We start from the raw sequence: 17216 nt of genomic DNA on the forward strand, positions 1-17216 counted from the left end.
CGATGTCAAATCTCCCTCCAGTTGGTGGGAGTGACCATGATGTGATTAGCTGGGTGGTTGTCAACCATGTGAGGAAAGGGTATATGTGGAACTAAAACGCTGGTTATTATGAGAAGCTTAGGACAGGGTTTCCCAAATTTCTTGTTGAATTGGAGCACTAAAGCAAGCAAAATTTTTTTGCAGAGCCCTCACAACTTGTTCTTTAAAATAAACAGAAAGGAAGAAATCAAACACTCACCATTTTACAATTTACTGCTCCGTAATTTAAAAAATTTAAGTTCATTTTAATGACTACAGTGCAGTAGTTGTTTTGAACTACAGAGTTTTTCAAAGTCTGGTATGATGGACGTAACTTGTAGCATCATATCATTTTTTTGTAAACAAGATTTGCGGAGTCCTAGAATTTTAGTTGTGGAGCTCGCTTTGGGAAACTTGGCTTAGGACACAGCTTGCAGCTGTAACATGGAATGAGGAGTTGGATGGAAAGGTGATCAATGTTGCTTGGATGATATTCAAGAACTATCTATTAAAAGGAATGTGTAAATGTGTTCCAAAGGTCAGAAGGTTAAATAAAGTAAGTGTGAAATGGATGAATGAAGAGATTAAGCATGTGATACAGAGAAAAAAGAGCATTATGGAGGTAACATAAGAGGAGTGGTAATAATCAATGCCAAGAGGAAAACAACAAGCAAGCGGGTGACTTGGTTGATAAGGGTAGCAAAAGTTTAGTATGAGCAGCAGTTAGCTAATGAAACTAAATACATTTTAGGGAGTTTGATATATAGCCAGCAAAAAAAAAAAAGTGACTCATTATGTAAGATGACACTGATTAGAGAAAATGTTCTAAGGACAACTGCTAAAGAAGATATAGTAGAGATATTTAATGAACAGTCCATAAAGGTGTTTCATCCTGAGGTAGCAAAAGAAAAGAGTGAGAGTTAGGATGATTAGTCTTTTGCCGTGGTATGACAGTGAAGTGTTTAAAAAGAGGGCCATAATTTCAAATGACTTTATGTGTGGGTTATGTATGACGAGTGGTGTGGAATTTGTGGACGTGTGGAGTGAGTTCGATGGGCAAAAGGATCTATATAAGATGGATGGCTTGAATTTGAATGGATTCGGTGTAAGGAGACTTGAAAAAGTGTTGCTGAATGTAGTGGATGTGCAAAATCAGGGAAACTAGATTTATTAAGGGGGGGGTAGATATACAGGCCTTAGGGAGGCAGTTGAATGTATGAATGAATATAATATGCCCGAGCGAATAAGGACAACAAATCAGAATGGGATAGTTAATATAAGGCATCAAGGTAGGGATGGGGCTAATGGGAGTCTTAAATTCATGTACACTAATGCTAGGAGTATTAGGAACAAGAAGGAAGAGTTTTTGGCCATGGTTGGCACTTCCAGACCACAGGTTATTGGCATTAGTGAATCATGGCTGACTGTAGATGATATAGCTAGTGGGATTGAATGTGATGGGTATAGTGTGTTCAAGAATGACAGGGAGAATAAAATGTGGGGAGGAGTATTGTTGATGATAGCTGATGAGCTACAGCCAAGGAGAATAGAAGTTGAATTGCAGGATAGAGAAAAGAGCACATTTGAGGCCATTTGGTGTGAGATTGTGGCTAGCAGAACAAAATATACAGTTGGGTGCTGCTATAGACCAGGTGATGGAAAAGATGGTGGAGACAGTATGCACAAGCAAATAGAAGAAATTAGTGGAAGGAAGGTAATTATTATGAGAGATTTCAACTATGGTCGCATTGATTGGAGTGAGGAGAGAACACACAGGAGGAAGGAATTGGATTTTATGCGGTTATTAAGGGATAACTATCTCCGACAGCATGTAATGGAAAATAATAGGGGTCAGAGAGTGCTTGACCTAGTAATTACATCCGAGGATTTGGCTGTAACAAATATGACCACATTGCCACCAATTGGTGAGAGTGATCATAGGGTCTTGACTTGGGAGGTGGCTAAAGGTGTGGAATTTACAATTAAGACAGAGTACATGCGGAATTATCGGGCTGGAAAGTATGATAAGCTTAGGAGTTTGATTGGTTCAGTGCCATGGCACGTACAACTGCAAGGACTAGAAGTTGATAGTGCATGGGAGGCAGTTAAGATGTGTTTGCATGAAGCAATGGCTGACTCTATACCTAGAGTCCAAATAATAAATCAAGTAAGGGTTAAATGGATGAATAACACCATTAAGCTTGAGCTGCAAAAAAAGAAACAACTATGGAGGGAATTTAAGGAGAAAGGTGACCGGCAGGCACATGAAAGTGCAGGCCAGAAGGGTAACGAGTGTGATAAGAAAAGCATAAAAGGATTACGAAAGAACACTGGCCATGCAGGCTAAAGAGAATCCTAAACAGTTTTTTAGATATGTAGGAAGTAAAAGGAAAAATGTACATGGCAGAATGATTTTAAAGAATGCCGATGGTAGGGAGGTAACTGAATCAGTTGATATAGTTGAGTTACTTAGTGAGCACTTTGCAAGTATATATCAACCAGGTGGTGACATTGCAGAAACGAATAAACCAGTAGATTATACGGGAATTGTGATGAATGAAGTGGAGGTGAGTAGTCTATTGCATAACCTCAATGTCAATACATCTGTGGGATTGGATGGTATACCAGCTCGTGTTGTACCATATGAATTTATTCAACTAACTTCCCACCATACCAGCTTTGTTGATTCTGTTGTCAATTTCCATATTTAATTTACTATCTTCACTAAAAATCGTTTTGTGGAAACAGGCAACACTGCAAGGTCTCTGTGTGTGTGTGTGCGCACGTGCATGTGCGCAGGGGAGGCTTGGCTGCTGTGGCTGTGAGAGTTTATATGTTGCATATGACAGTCCATTAGAAGAACCTGCTTATATTGAATATTAATATTTTTCTAGATTATATCATACAACTACATCCATTAAAATAAATGCTTTATTTATTTACTTCTGAGTCAATTCTCAAGTTTTGCTCTTTAATTTTTGGACTGTGCTACAAAACTGTGTATATAACTAAGGCTGATCATTCTGGGGAAGGAAATATAGCTAGCTTCTCATTTCCATTAACAGTAAATTTATCTAACCACTTGGGGTTTTATGTTGTATACATAACAAACACAACAATATACTATACTGTACATTATTATATATAAAAGACATGTAACTTACCAGACATAAAACACAAGCACAATAAAGAAAAATTTTTCCTTTAGTGCAGCCAACAGGGCCCTCTCTTGATCTGTAAACATTCCCAATCGACCTGTCAACAAAGCTCGAACTAAAAAAAAAAAAAAAACAAGTAGATAAAAATCATTATTTATAACAACTTAAAAAACAAGATTATGAATTTGCCTGCAAATTGACATCACGGAAACCAAAAAAATTTTTTTTTTGTTATTCTTATAATAAATATAACACAGGAAATACCACTGAGTTCAGTTATAATTCAAGATTTGATGTACTTTAAAATCGAAAGTAAACCCCAATTCCCTGTAGAAAATAGTTTTAAATTTTTAATTCCTTTATTTAATTTCGAAACCTTTATTCCTGCATTTCAATTATTTTATTTAAACAAGTTTGGTTAAGGCCACATAAGGATTATTAACACAATATATTTACTTTAAAATAAATAATCAAGAAATCATGAAAATTTTGGCAGCCTGACTACCTAAGATGGTTAACATTTCTTCCTGCCAGTCATCATAGAGTTGCTTTAAATCCCACTGTGGTATTCATGAAAGTATTTAGGTGTGAGACTAACATTGTATTTATTGGAGACCTGAAGTGGCTTGAATTTTGAATGCTAGGCTTCCAAAAGTTAAAATGGCCGAACATTTGTTTGCTCTCTAGAGCACGGTCTTTGGATTATCTGACAATTAACCATTATGAAGGAAAGTGGTATTAAACCCGATATCAAAATTACATGTTAATCTTAGCTCTCAGCTTTATTCAGATCATGTTATCCAGTATAAGTCTTAAGATTCCCTGACTAAATTGAATAACTGTTCTGATAAATTTGGTCTGAAAATCAGCAATAAAAAGACAGACAATTAAAATAGGCAGAAACACTGAAAACATCAACTCCATCCTGGATGAAAAAAACCTATAAAACAAGTAAAACTTTCAGCTATTTATGCAAAATTTTTAATGAAGATAGCAAATTAAGTATGGCAATAGACAACAGAATTAGTAATGCTGGTATGGTAGGAAATCAGCTGAATAAATTTATATGAAATAAGAAATCAGTCAAAACACTACATTAGCTGCATATATGACAAAGTGTTCAAATCAATTTTAACTTATGGATCTGGGAGTTGGGATAGAAATAAAATATTTGATCAAAGACTGGAGACCACAGATATGAGAGTTCACAGATGGCATCACTGGCAGTATTGTATTAAAAACCTGCCACTGTTGGCATTCAGGAATGAGTTAGTAGAGCCTAATCTCAGGTAGTATGGTATAGTTATTTAAACAGAATGAGAGAGGAAAGATTAGCAAAACAAGGCTGTTTGTTGCCAGGAAAAAAGACCTAGAGAACAATCAAGATGTAGGTGGACTGATACAGTAAAAAGAACTTTAGAAGGCAGAAATATAAGATCTGATAATGTTGGAGTCTTGACAGATAACAAACTAATTTGGAAGAATATTGTCAATTGGAAGTTAGTAATGATATAACTTTTCCACCTAGCATTATCATAACATCATGCCCCTGCCCCCAGAATAGGCTACTTGGCCTATAAGCCTGGAAAAGAAGAAGAATAATTAAAATACCATTTATGGAAGGTTAGAAAGAAACATGGATTTGGAAACCAGCAATATGACATCCAAATGCTTTATAACATTGTATTTTGGAAATTTTAATGTTCAGTCAGGCGATTTTTGTATTTAGAAAGAAGCATTCTAGGAGATATCAAATTTTTAACTAGCTGGTCTAGATCAGTGGTGGCGAACCTTTTTATGTGCGTGTGCCAAAAATTTACCAATCAATTTGCTGACGTGCCCAGCAGTTTTTAATAGGGGAAAAATTAATAGAAAATTAATCTAACTTAATTTATTTATTTATAATATATATATTTATTTATATATAAATTTATAATTATTCAGTGTAAAACTGATTATTGTATTATTAATTTGATTTTCATTATGCTGGTTTGAAAAAAAAAAAAAAACGACAGTGAGAAAAGTATTGATGCATTGTAACTCACCACCGAAGTTGGCTGAGCAGGGGAAGCAGCAGATGGATGTCAACTTGTCTGCGAAATGCTTACTATATTTACTCGAAAATAATTCGCCATCACATATAACTGGCACCCCTGATTTTACTTTACGAAAAAAGACATTAAAGAGTGTTGCATATGCCTCGCACAGAAAAATGTTTAAACATGTTCACTTTGAGGCGATAGTAACCCGCGCCTTGCTGTTAACAACCCCCACTCCCCAACAGCTATTATATACTGCAGATGCAAGAAAAACTTGTAGTTTTATTGTATCCCTGATTAAGGTACGGAGGCTTTTGCAGTCTATGTAATATATTTCTCAACAAATAGCGAGATTAGAGGCAGCTGGAATAAAAACGGCACTAACTAATGAATCACATGTCCTCTCACAGAAACTATGTTATATAGACTCAAGCAAAACGATATGTTGCACCGGAAACACAGTATCTAATTAAAAACTCTTGTCCAATTTTTCAATTACATGAAATAAGTGCTTGTTTTATTGCATTTGAAATTCTCGATGTCATTATGACAGATCACAAAGGCTAACTTCAAATAAAATTCTACCACGAATTGAAATATGTCATATAATGCATGTGCGAGTTCCTGTGCCAGCTCAAACGCAAACAAGCAGCAATAAAATTGAAACTTTGTGTGAGTTGAGCCCACCGATAAAGAGGAAAGAACGATAAACGACACCCCGTCGTGAATGTGTTAAAACTAAGAAATATATAGTGAATGTTGTTATGACAGTTTCACATGTTATGGAATTCGGTTGAAGAGAATTAGCATTTCAACTCAACAATTGTTGTCTTTGGGTGGTGCGACCTTTTGTTAATACCGCACCAAACATATGCACATCTTCCTAGCTGCTCTCTGGTGTAAAACAAAATTTAACTTGTACGTATTGTAACAATTAAAAATTGTTACAATACGTACAAGGGTTGAATAATAAGCGTATAAAAGGATATTACTTGTAAATCGGTGATGTGCCAGCAAAATTCTCGGACGTGCCATAGGCTCTCCATCTATGGTGTAGACCACCTACATTATGCAATATTCACCAGGGGAAGATAAAATGCTGTCTATTTTTGCTCTGAGAGATTTTTTAAATTGTTCCATCCGCTGAATTCATATAATCAATTGTAGGGATGACTGGAGAGCAATCCCAGACAAGGCTAACCACCTGGGTATTGGTTACCTTTGTGCTTCACTTTCTATTGATCTTTTGGTTGTTCATCAATATGAGATTGGTGAAAAAGGAAAACTGATAGCCTTTGGCTATATGATGAGATAAAAAAGCTGAGGCCTTTTCTCTATCTCTCATACTATCTATCTGTCTTTTCTTTATCCTATCAGGCTCTCTTGCATCCCTATACTAACTACTCTAGGCTTATGATGAGCACCCCTTTACTTTTTCACCTCAATAAATATGTAGCAGCACCTCCCACAATGCATAGCATTATACACACTTCAAAGGATGTGTATGGGAGCTTTACATTATGGGATACTAAGGCAATTAATGAGAAGTCATTAGCCTCTATATACAAGTAATACAAGTAGCTTAGTCGTGAAGAAGCTTTGCAAGCAAAGTTTGGTTACACTTGGATAAAAGATTAAATAATAATATAATTTATTGGCATCTTTAATTTATGATCAAGCAAAAAATGTTTCAACCAAAATACTAAATTTTATTAAATTCTATTTGGTCACATTTCAACACCTATTGGATTATTTGCAGCAGCACAAAGTGCTGCTGCAAATAATATGATACTTGAACAAATTTTTGAAAGGATTCCAAATACAAAATCTAAATAAAAATTTGCCCAGCCAGAATGTAGGAATAACTTCCATATGGATGTCCCCCCCCTCCAATTCTGTAATTAAACAACAAAACATTGACTAATATGACAAAGGAAATAATTTACATCACATAACGTGCTTAAATGAAGCATAGATACCTTTTCTTGAAGCCAAGAAATATAAAAGAGGATTCATTACCATGACTATTACAATAGGAACGTATGTAGTTAAATAATTAGCACAGATACGAAGAACATGTGCATGACATCTGAAAAGTAAGAAAAATCAAAATCTGAGATTTATTATGTAGGCAGTAGAAAATGCTTTGTGTGTAGTGTGTGTATATATATATAATATAATATAACATTTTGTTGTATAAAATAGCTAAAAATTCTTTGTTTGATATCATACAACTTAAAAATTATTTTTACAACATTTACATTCATATTCATACTATTTATGTTAAAGGATTGATTATAAGCAATCTGATTTCTTTAGAGTGAACGATTTTCAAGTAAATCCTGTTCTGATTTGATCACTGATAATTCAATGTAACTTTTGAAATGTCGATGATCACATTATGGGGACTTTTTTCTGACAAACTTTTTTTAAACCTGTTAGAGATTTGCTATTCAAGACAAATTACTGGACTGATGAGGAGAAAGATATATATTATTGCTATGATCCTCTATTTAAAAATTTAAAAATTGCATAACTTAATGCAACTGAATTTTTTTTTATCTGTATAATTTACTCGATGAGATTGTTAATATCAATGAATTAGTAAACTGTTGAATTAAAAATATCTCACATTAACTTGAATAGTTATAGTAATAGATTTATCTGAAAATTTAAAATTAAAAAAAAAAAAAAAAACTTTGGTATTTAACTTTAAAAAAAATATCATCATCATCATCAAATTCCTAACATGTACCCTCAAGGGTACATGCAATATGAAATACTACATGAAAAATTTACATCATTACTAACTTCTTATCTACAATTTTCCTCCAAATCAGTCTGTTACTTGTCAAGACTCCAACATTACCAGATCTTATATTTCTATCATCTAAGGCACTTAGACGATAGAAATATAAGATCTGATAATGTTGTACGGTACAAATTGGTCCCCAACACGCAAAATCACGTGCTTTATAGATAAAATTTTACAACTGTTATACAAGCAAAATAGTTACCAGTTTAAAAATTACAATGATCATAAAAAAGTCAATTTTTCGACGTGTAATAATATATAACTCATCCCAGAAGACTGATTGTTTACCCTATTTTCGGAATAGATTCTCCTTTTTGTGACATGCGCGGAAGTGTTGAAGGGTCTCAAATCTGTGGGCATACTATAGCAAACAACATAAACTTTGGCAGTAAAAATTTTGAACATATAGTACATGGAAGTAGTGTGCTTAAGGGTCAAAGCTGTATAACTGAGAGGAGACCTCCACAGTCTTTAAAGGGATGTGCTGAACCGAACTAAACTGACCTAAACTGACTAAACTGGGCGATGCCCCAGCCGGCATTAAATTTTGTCATGTTGTGTGCCATCATTTTCTATATTGATTTAAGCCAATAGGAATACAATTTGGTTGACTAAATCCCAAAGTGTCAGCCCATCGTTCGTTCAGTATCCAGGTAGACACTTTGGGATTTAGCCAACCAAATTGTATTCCTATTGGCTTAAATCAATATAGAAAATGATGGCACAACATGACAAAATTTAATGCCGGCTGGGGCATCGCCCAGTTTAACAAGGTCCCCCGTTGTTTTCGCCAGGGAACCAGGGCGAACAGCGAAAACTCAGCTACTGGAACAAATCTGAAAACACACACCCAACTCAACAGCACCAGAGTTAAAGATCAGTATTATCAACATAAGAAGCCTGAATGGCAAAGAAATGGAACTAGCTGAGGAATTAGTTAAGTACCAGATTGACATAATAAGGGTGACTGAAACAAAAAAGACAAAAACTGATGAGATCTTTCTGAGCAATAAATACAAAATGTTATATTGAAGCAATGAAAATCAAGGAAAAGAAGGAGTAGCCATAGTATACAACACAAAATACGAGGCTAATCTTCTTGAATGGCAGTCAGTCTCAAGTAGAGTAATGTGGGCAAATATGAGAATGGGGAACTAGACAATGAGACTTATTTGTGCCTATGGTCCCACAGAAGGTTCTACTAAGGTAGAAGTGGAGGAATTTTTTGAGGCTTTAGAAAAAGCAACTGAGACAATGAAAAAGGAAAAGTTGGTCCTTGTTAGGGATCTAAATAGCAGAGTAGGAAATGATTGTGAGACATACAAAAATATTTTGGGAAAATTTGGAGAAAAGAGCAAAGCTAATAATAATGGCAAATATCTGTTGGATTTCTGCTGAAGATATGGACTGGTTATTACTAACACCAGGTTCCAACATAAAAATGTGCACAAATTCACATTGAGAGAAGAGGCAAGGAATAAGAAAAGTCTCATTGACTATGTTATTGTTGATAGTGATGTTTTTTCACTGGTGCAGGACACCAGAGTGTACAGAGGATTTGAAATTGGAAGTGATCACTATTTAGTCTTGAGCAGGATAAAATTGAATTTAATATTGAAAAGAATAACATGTAAGAAAGTTTTAATGCGAATAAAAGTTGAGCAGCTCTCAGATGTGAACTGTAGACTAAAATACACAAAGATTATTGAAGAAAAAATGAAAGAGTTTGAGAACAGGAATCAAACCTTGAAGATTCAGTGACAAGCCTTGAAGAAAGCCCTGATTGATTCAGCTAGAGAGGCATGTGGTGAAGTTGTCTGCAAGGATAGAAAAATTAGAACTCCATGGTGGACACAGGAAGTTAAAGAGGCAGTTAAGGAAAAGAAGAAAGCATATCAAAAGTTCCTGGCAAATAAGTCAGCTTGTGCTCTTAGAGAATATAGAGACAAATGCAAGAATGCAAATACAGTGTAAAACTAGCTAAACAAAAGTCATGGGAGAACTTTGACAAGAATATAGAAAATAAATATCAAGAAGGTGGCAAAATATTCTGGAGGTTGTTGAAGAAGCTTAGGAATGGAGGAAAGAGTGCTGTAAAAGGAGTTAGAGATGATAAAGGTGAGATGAAAATGGGGGAAAAAGATATCCTTGAAGTATGGAGTAATTACTTTGAAAAACTGCTAAATGAAAGAAGCAGTGATGACAGCACAGTGGTAAAAAAACACTGACCAAGCATGCAGTCAGGAATACATATCCATACTTGAAGTAGCAAAAGCCATCAAAGGCTTGAAATGTGGAAAGGCAACAGGAGTAGATGGATATTCGACCAGAAATGCTGACTCTTATACCACCATAAAAAATTATGGTGGTATAAGAGTCTTATACCACCATACTTCAGTATGGTGGTACAAGTGGCTGCATTGCATAGCTCAGAAAGCCTGAACAGAGGGACGAATTCCCGATGATTGGAGTAGAGCTCTCATACCCATATATAAAAAGGGAAATAAAACTGAATGTGAGAATTTCAGAGGTATTTCCCTACTGAGTGTTCGTGACAAGATATGTATGCAAGTATACTTAAGAAACGGTTGAGAAGAATTGTGGAAGAAAAGCTTGGCGAAGAACAAGCTGGATTCAGGCCAAATAGAGGCTGTCAGGATCAGATCTTCACTTTACGACCAATAGTCGAGAAAGCATGGGAATATAACAAAGAGATCTGTATTTAAGTTTTGCTGATTTGGAAAAGGCATAAGACATGGTGCCAAGAGAGAAGCTATTCAATACTCTACAGTTATATGGAGTCAATGGGGCATTATATCAAGCAATACTTAGTCTTTATTTGAGTTGTAAGTCGGCAGTTAGAATTGAAGGAAGTACAGGAAGATGGTTTAATGTTAAATCTGGTGTGAGACAAGGATGTACATTATCCCCTCTGTTATTCATTATCTATATGGATCACATTATGAAGGAAACATGATATCAAAATTGGTGATGTTAATGTCAGCTCTTTGCTTTATGCAAATGATGTTATACTTCTAAATAAATCCGCTAGAAGTTTGCAAGATTTTCTGACTAAATTGAATAACTGTTGTAATAGATATGGTATGAAGGTCAGCAATAAAAAGACAAAAACAATGAAAATAGACAGAATCATTGAAAATGTCAAATGTGTTGTGAATGGAGAACCCGTGGAACAAGTAAAACATTTCAGCTACTTAGGCATGATTCTTAGTGAAGATAAATTAAATATAGAAATAGACAACAGAATCAGCAAAGCTGGTATGGTGGGAAGTCAATTGAATAAATTCATATGGAATAAGAGAGAAATTAGTCGGAACACTAAATTAGCTGTATACAAGACAGTGTTCAAACCAGTTTTAACTTATGGATCTGAGAGCTGGGTCAGAAGTAAAACACTTGACCAAAGACTAGAGACTGCAGATATGAGAGTCCTGAGAAAGATTTGAGGCATGAACAGATGGCATCAATGGCAATATCATATTAAAAATGAGAATATTAGGAAAGAACTTGACATTGTCAGCATCCAGGAATGCATTAGCAGAGCTAATCTCAGGTCGTATGGTCACTTAAACAGAATGGGCAAAGAAAGATCAGCAAAACAAGTGTTCTCTGCCAGGTTGGCAGCAAAACGACACAGAGGAAGACCAAGATATAGGTGGATTGATACGGTACAAAGTGCCTTAGACGATAGAAAAATAAGATCTGATAATGTTGGAGTCTTGACAAGTAACAGACTGATTTGGAGGAAATTTGTAGATAGGAAGTTAGTAATGATGTAATTTTTTTCATGTAGTACTATCGTATCCTGTGCATCCCTTGAGGGTACATGGCAGGAATTTGATGATGATGAACTTAATTATTTCATCCCAGTGAGAGATTTTTAAAAATAATTAGCCATAAAAATGTATAGTCAGAAAATTTTTAAAACCTGTAACATTTATTTTTAAGATGTATATAGGCACACTGATCGAATTTGGGAATCGAAAAAAAAATAATGCATTAATCGAAGGATTACTGTATTTCTGCTCGTACTTACTGTTTCCTTTATATTTCTCCATTCTCGCATGGCTTATAAATGATGGTTCACATATTAACACCTTTGAGTAATTCAAATATACCAACCAAATAGAGCATTCTCCTTCATTATTGTTTTCTAATATATTTAAAAACAAACACATTGTTCCACAATGTACATAGATTTGGTTACAATTAATTGATAAAATATTCAAAATTATCCTACAATTAATTGCATTGGACCAATTAAGATGAGTGCTGATCCACTATGCACTCTTAAAACTTACATCGATAAAAATGTAGTCAAATTGACATGAATTTTGTAGCACAGCTTGCATAAGTCACATGATAGCACACCCAACCAAAATGAGCATGTGATGCCACTGGTATGTATGTATATATAATAAGCCTTCATAGCTCAGTTGTCCTCTGGTTGGAAAGACCTAGATCCCATCTAAGATGTAAAGAACCTTTAGCAGGGCTTTTCGATTGTAGGTGAGTTACCTGATTTGATATGGAGGTGGGAGGCTTTTCCATCCTGGAACCTCAGGTTTTTCATACTAAAAAACACGTCAACTAGCCAGAAGAACACATGGACACATAATTTTTAGTTATACACATGTGACATCAATGGATACTGTCTGTATGGTCACTCCCATACCTCACCAGGTTCCGTGAGTGAAGTCTTCTGCTAGCAGAAGTGGTAGGGTTGCAGATGCCTTTTCCACACAGATTTAGTAAAACAATCACAAACATTCACATCCATGGTGGGATTCAAACCTGCAGCCTCTTGGCTGGAGAGCATATACACTAACCACTTGGCCAACCACATAGAATTAACAGCCACAATATGTTATGCAGACATTATTACTTACCCTATCAGAGCATTAATTAGGTTTCAAAGAAGTCAAATTATTTGGCCATGAGAGGTCATTGAGCCTAACATGAAAGGAAAAATTGGAGAATGATATATCTCATTCAATATTATATATATATGTATATATATATAATATACATATAATAATCGGGTGCAAGCGTTAATTAAGAGAAAATAGGGAGTGAAAATAATACTTAAGTCATCAATTTTTATTATATCAATCTTAAAAAACAGAAATATTTAAAGTAAAAGATATGAAACAAAAATGAAAATGAAACTCAATGAAAAATTATCAAGTAAAATAAAAGTAATACAGTTTGTGCATCACAATATGTGCGTCTCCCTGCTTATTGTGACTTTTGTGATCGTTTTTCCTTAGGCCAAATTATCTATATCTACTTTATAACCTGAGGTGCATATTTGAATCAAAGCATGCAAATGTTCATCAGATCAGAAAGTTGAAAAGAAAATTTATTTTTTCTAAAACTCAGGGCAGAAAATGCTTGTTCGCAAATGTATGTGCTTCCAAATGTCTCATCTTCCAAGTATCATCTTCCCTGTAAAACTGATTAATCTTTTAATTTTTGGTAAGCATCAATAAAATTTTTGGATATTTTCTAACGAAAATGTGTTCTTTAATATTTGATTTTGTTGTAATTCCAAAACTTCCATCTGTAGTTAGTTTGGTACGTTATCAATGTGGACATTAAAAGGGTTCAAAAATAACCTCATTTCGAAGCGATTTTTATGAAAATCCACAAATCTTGTTGAAAAGTCCGTTTGTAAATCTTCATTAATACCAACAAAAGTTTCCTTTTGTGTTTGCCATCCAACTTTAGATGCAGATTTGCAACATATATGAAAGACATCCAGAAAGTAAGTTGGAAATTATTAAAGTAGCCATCTTTCACTACTTTTCTACATAATTTCCACCATTGTTCAGGCATTTATCATAACAGGGCAACACGAGTTGTATACCTTTGTAGTAGAAGGTTGCCACCTGTGACACAAACCACATATTGACTGCTTCTTTGACCTCATCATAGTCTTGAAACTGCCAGCCACCAAGGAAAGATTTCAGATGTTTGAACAGGTGAAAGTCACTTGGCGTGAGGTCAGGACTATATGGGAGATGATGGAATTGTTCCCAGCCGAAGGTCGTGAGAAGTTGAGTTTCACTGGCAGTGTGTGGGCGGGCGTTATCATGAATCAAAACAACGCCCCTGGTAATCATGCCACATCATTTATTCTAGATCGCACGATGCAGTTTCTTAAGGGTTTGGCAGTACATACTCTCACTGATTGTGGAGCCTTGACCCAAGAAATCTACCAGCAAAATTCACTGTCTGTCCCAAAACACAGTCCACATGATTTTCCAGACTGAAGGTGGTAACAGACACTGTTAAGGTCAGAGTTTAGCCCATGGATGTTGGTGAAGTGGATATGAAAACCCTTGACCGCAAAGGTTTTGCACATTTCCTATTCAGTGCCTGCAAGTGACATCACTTGGTTTTTGCACCAATTTAACTTGTCTATAGTCGATGATCCAACTGTTGTCACTATTTTGATGTTTTCCTTCGAGTTGTCTTCAAAGCTGGCATCCTTGTTCCCTTTGTGCAAATGTTAAATCTGGTCGAGCACGTATGCACGATTGGGGACAAGTGTCTTTAAACTCGTTGATTGCTGTTATTAGTTTTGATGTGCTTGTTGGCATGTTGCAAATCACTTTCTAGGCGTGGAAAGGTCGTTCCTTCCTTTCTTTTGTTAATAGGTCTGAAACAATGGCACCTGATGATATTTTTTAGAATCGATGTTACATTCTTCTGCTAATCCAATGTCTTCATTTATTGCTTTTCCGATTTCCTTTGGAAAGTTCAAAATAATGGTGTTGAATTTTTTGTTTTTGCCTCCATCGAGTCGTGCACCGTTGATGCGATTAGGTCACGGAGTTCATTCGCAGGGAAGGGTGAACTCGCATTGCGGTGCTGATTGTCAGTTGGTTTGAGATTGGTTTCTCGTGTCGTATTTTGGAAGAAAGAGGTTTCATTCATAACAGTGATGTGTTGTTCGAGGTTTTCAATTCGTTTGCCTAAGTTCAGGAGTTGTTTTACAGACGGGAGGCACAGTGAACAGAAATAGGACTGGGTTAAGGTTGATATATATATCTTGTGCACCGATTCATCTATTTTTGCAAAAGGAAGCGTGTAACTAGTACTTGCACATTACACTTTTTATTTTATCACTGATATCAACTTTATAGCTGCGGCACTTTATGAGTTTGTCAGCAATCGACGGCGCTATGCTGGCGAGACATGGGTGCTTGTTTGTTGTTGGCTTTTGTTGCCACCATCTTTGCTTCACACAGTGGGGATAGCAGGCACTTGCACATGGCTGATTTTTAGATAAAAACATAACTGTTTCAATGCACTAAAAGTACTTACAGGCTGTGCAGAAGTTATCGGCTCCTTAGTACCCACTGTTAAGATTTCCATTTGATGTTTAATTTGGATGAGAAACACTTGCAGTAGAGATAAAGTGCTGGAGCACTAGTTTAGAGCAGCTTACTTGCAGATGCCACTTGGTGGGATTGTGGGATAATACAACCATCCCTTATTGTTACAAGCATTATCTATGTGAAACACATCATTCTCATAATACAATTGAACAAGCTTTTCTTTTATGAACCCCCAGTTAAAAACAAAAAAAAAAAGGCAGATGCTATATACCAACTGACATACATTTTTGGTGAAGAGGACTGACCCAATTAAATTATGACCTGACAGAGATAATCAGTCACTTTCCCCTCATAGTAACCTTTCCCAGAAAACTGACACAGAAAGTTTTGATGCCCAAACCATATACTTTGCTCATTCATAGTTCTGTCCAAATGAAAATCAGCTTTATCTGAAAAAAAAGGTGTGAACTTCGAATCTTCTTTTGCTTGTTTATCATGTTCAGAAAGTTTATGGAAATATACTTAACAGAAACTAAAGCACTGATAATGATCAATGGAAACAATAGTTATTATTATTACACCCTCCACGAAATCAGTAGACTCATTGTAAGAGAATCATTCACAACTGACAACATTTTTATTATACTTATTCTTAAAATTCTTTACACTCCCTGCATTAACAACATATTCTGGAAATGCATTCCATTCACTCACTTTATCCATGTAAAAAGTCTACTCCTCACATCTGAACAGTCTTTGCAATACTTGCAACTAAACTTCAGTCTACTGTCAACCATCACTGCCAAATCTCGAATATCATCTACTTCCTGCAGTATGGTGCCATCAATATAGCGCACAGCCTTATCTTTCTGCACTCCAAAATACAACACTTTGCACTTATTAAAAACTACAATTGCTACAAATGCAAAAAACTACACTTGCAACATGCCCTGTAAACTTCAGTCTACTGTCAACCGTCACTCCCAAATCTCGAATATCATCTACTTTCAGCAGTATGGTGCCATCAATATAGTGCACAGCCTTATCTTTCTGCACTCCAAAATACAACACTTTGCACTTTTCAAATCTTCCTGAAGGGAATTAACACTGGCAGTATTACTTATAATTCTCCCCAATTTTGCATCATCAGCAAACAGTTGAAGATCCCCAGTGAGTCCACATGATATATCATTTATAAAACATTAAACAGCAAGGGCCCAAGAATAGAACCCTGTGACATGCCACTGATTACCCATCTTTTTTGAGACATACTTCATTATACACAACTTGCTGGTATCTTTCAGAGAGCCAATCACCAATCCATCTAACCAATATACTACTTATTCCCAACATCTGCAGCTTGTAAACCAACTTAGCATGTAGTAATCCATTGAATGCTTTTGCAAAGTGCAAGAATATCACTGTATATGATTCTCCCTTATCTAACATGTTACCGTATCATAAAATGCATGAAAATTGGTAAAACAAGACCTAGCCTTTACAAATCCATGCTGACAATCATAAACAATACAATGTCCGTCAACCCAATCTTGAATTCTATTTCTGACTAATCTCTCCAACACCTTCACTACAACTGCAGTTATACAGACTGGCCTATAATTGGAAAGTCCTGTCCTTGAACCATGCTTGTGGAGTGGTACTATTTTACCTTCTTTCCACTCCTTGGAAACCTTACCTGCTGCAGGACTTTCATTCAATAACCAAGCCAAGGATATAACTGTTGTGCACATTTTTTAAACTACATGGTGATATGTCATCCATTCCCACAGTTTTATTAACATCTAATCCAATCAACACC

General features: G+C 35.5%; 1 protein-coding gene across 2 annotated transcripts in view; it reads right to left on the reverse strand.

The window, feature by feature from the left end:
• LOC150092929 (G protein-coupled receptor 143-like) overlaps positions 1–17216 on the reverse strand; it is a 100957-nt gene that overhangs the window by 32169 nt on the left and 51572 nt on the right. For both annotated transcript variants that reach the window (XM_090413894.1, XM_090413893.1), the window contains exons 6-7: positions 7195–7304; positions 3183–3291 (exon numbers count right to left, since the gene is read on the reverse strand). In XM_090413894.1, coding sequence (XP_090270020.1) covers positions 3183–3291; positions 7195–7304 — 219 coding nt within the window. The remainder of the gene's footprint in view (positions 1–3182; positions 3292–7194; positions 7305–17216) is intronic.

This window comes from Typopeltis vanoorti, chromosome 24 (genome assembly GCF_054136105.1).
Source record: "Typopeltis vanoorti isolate ZY-2024b chromosome 24, IOZ_Tvanoo_1.0, whole genome shotgun sequence".
In the NCBI taxonomy this organism is placed as follows: domain Eukaryota; kingdom Metazoa; phylum Arthropoda; class Arachnida; order Uropygi; family Thelyphonidae; genus Typopeltis; species Typopeltis vanoorti.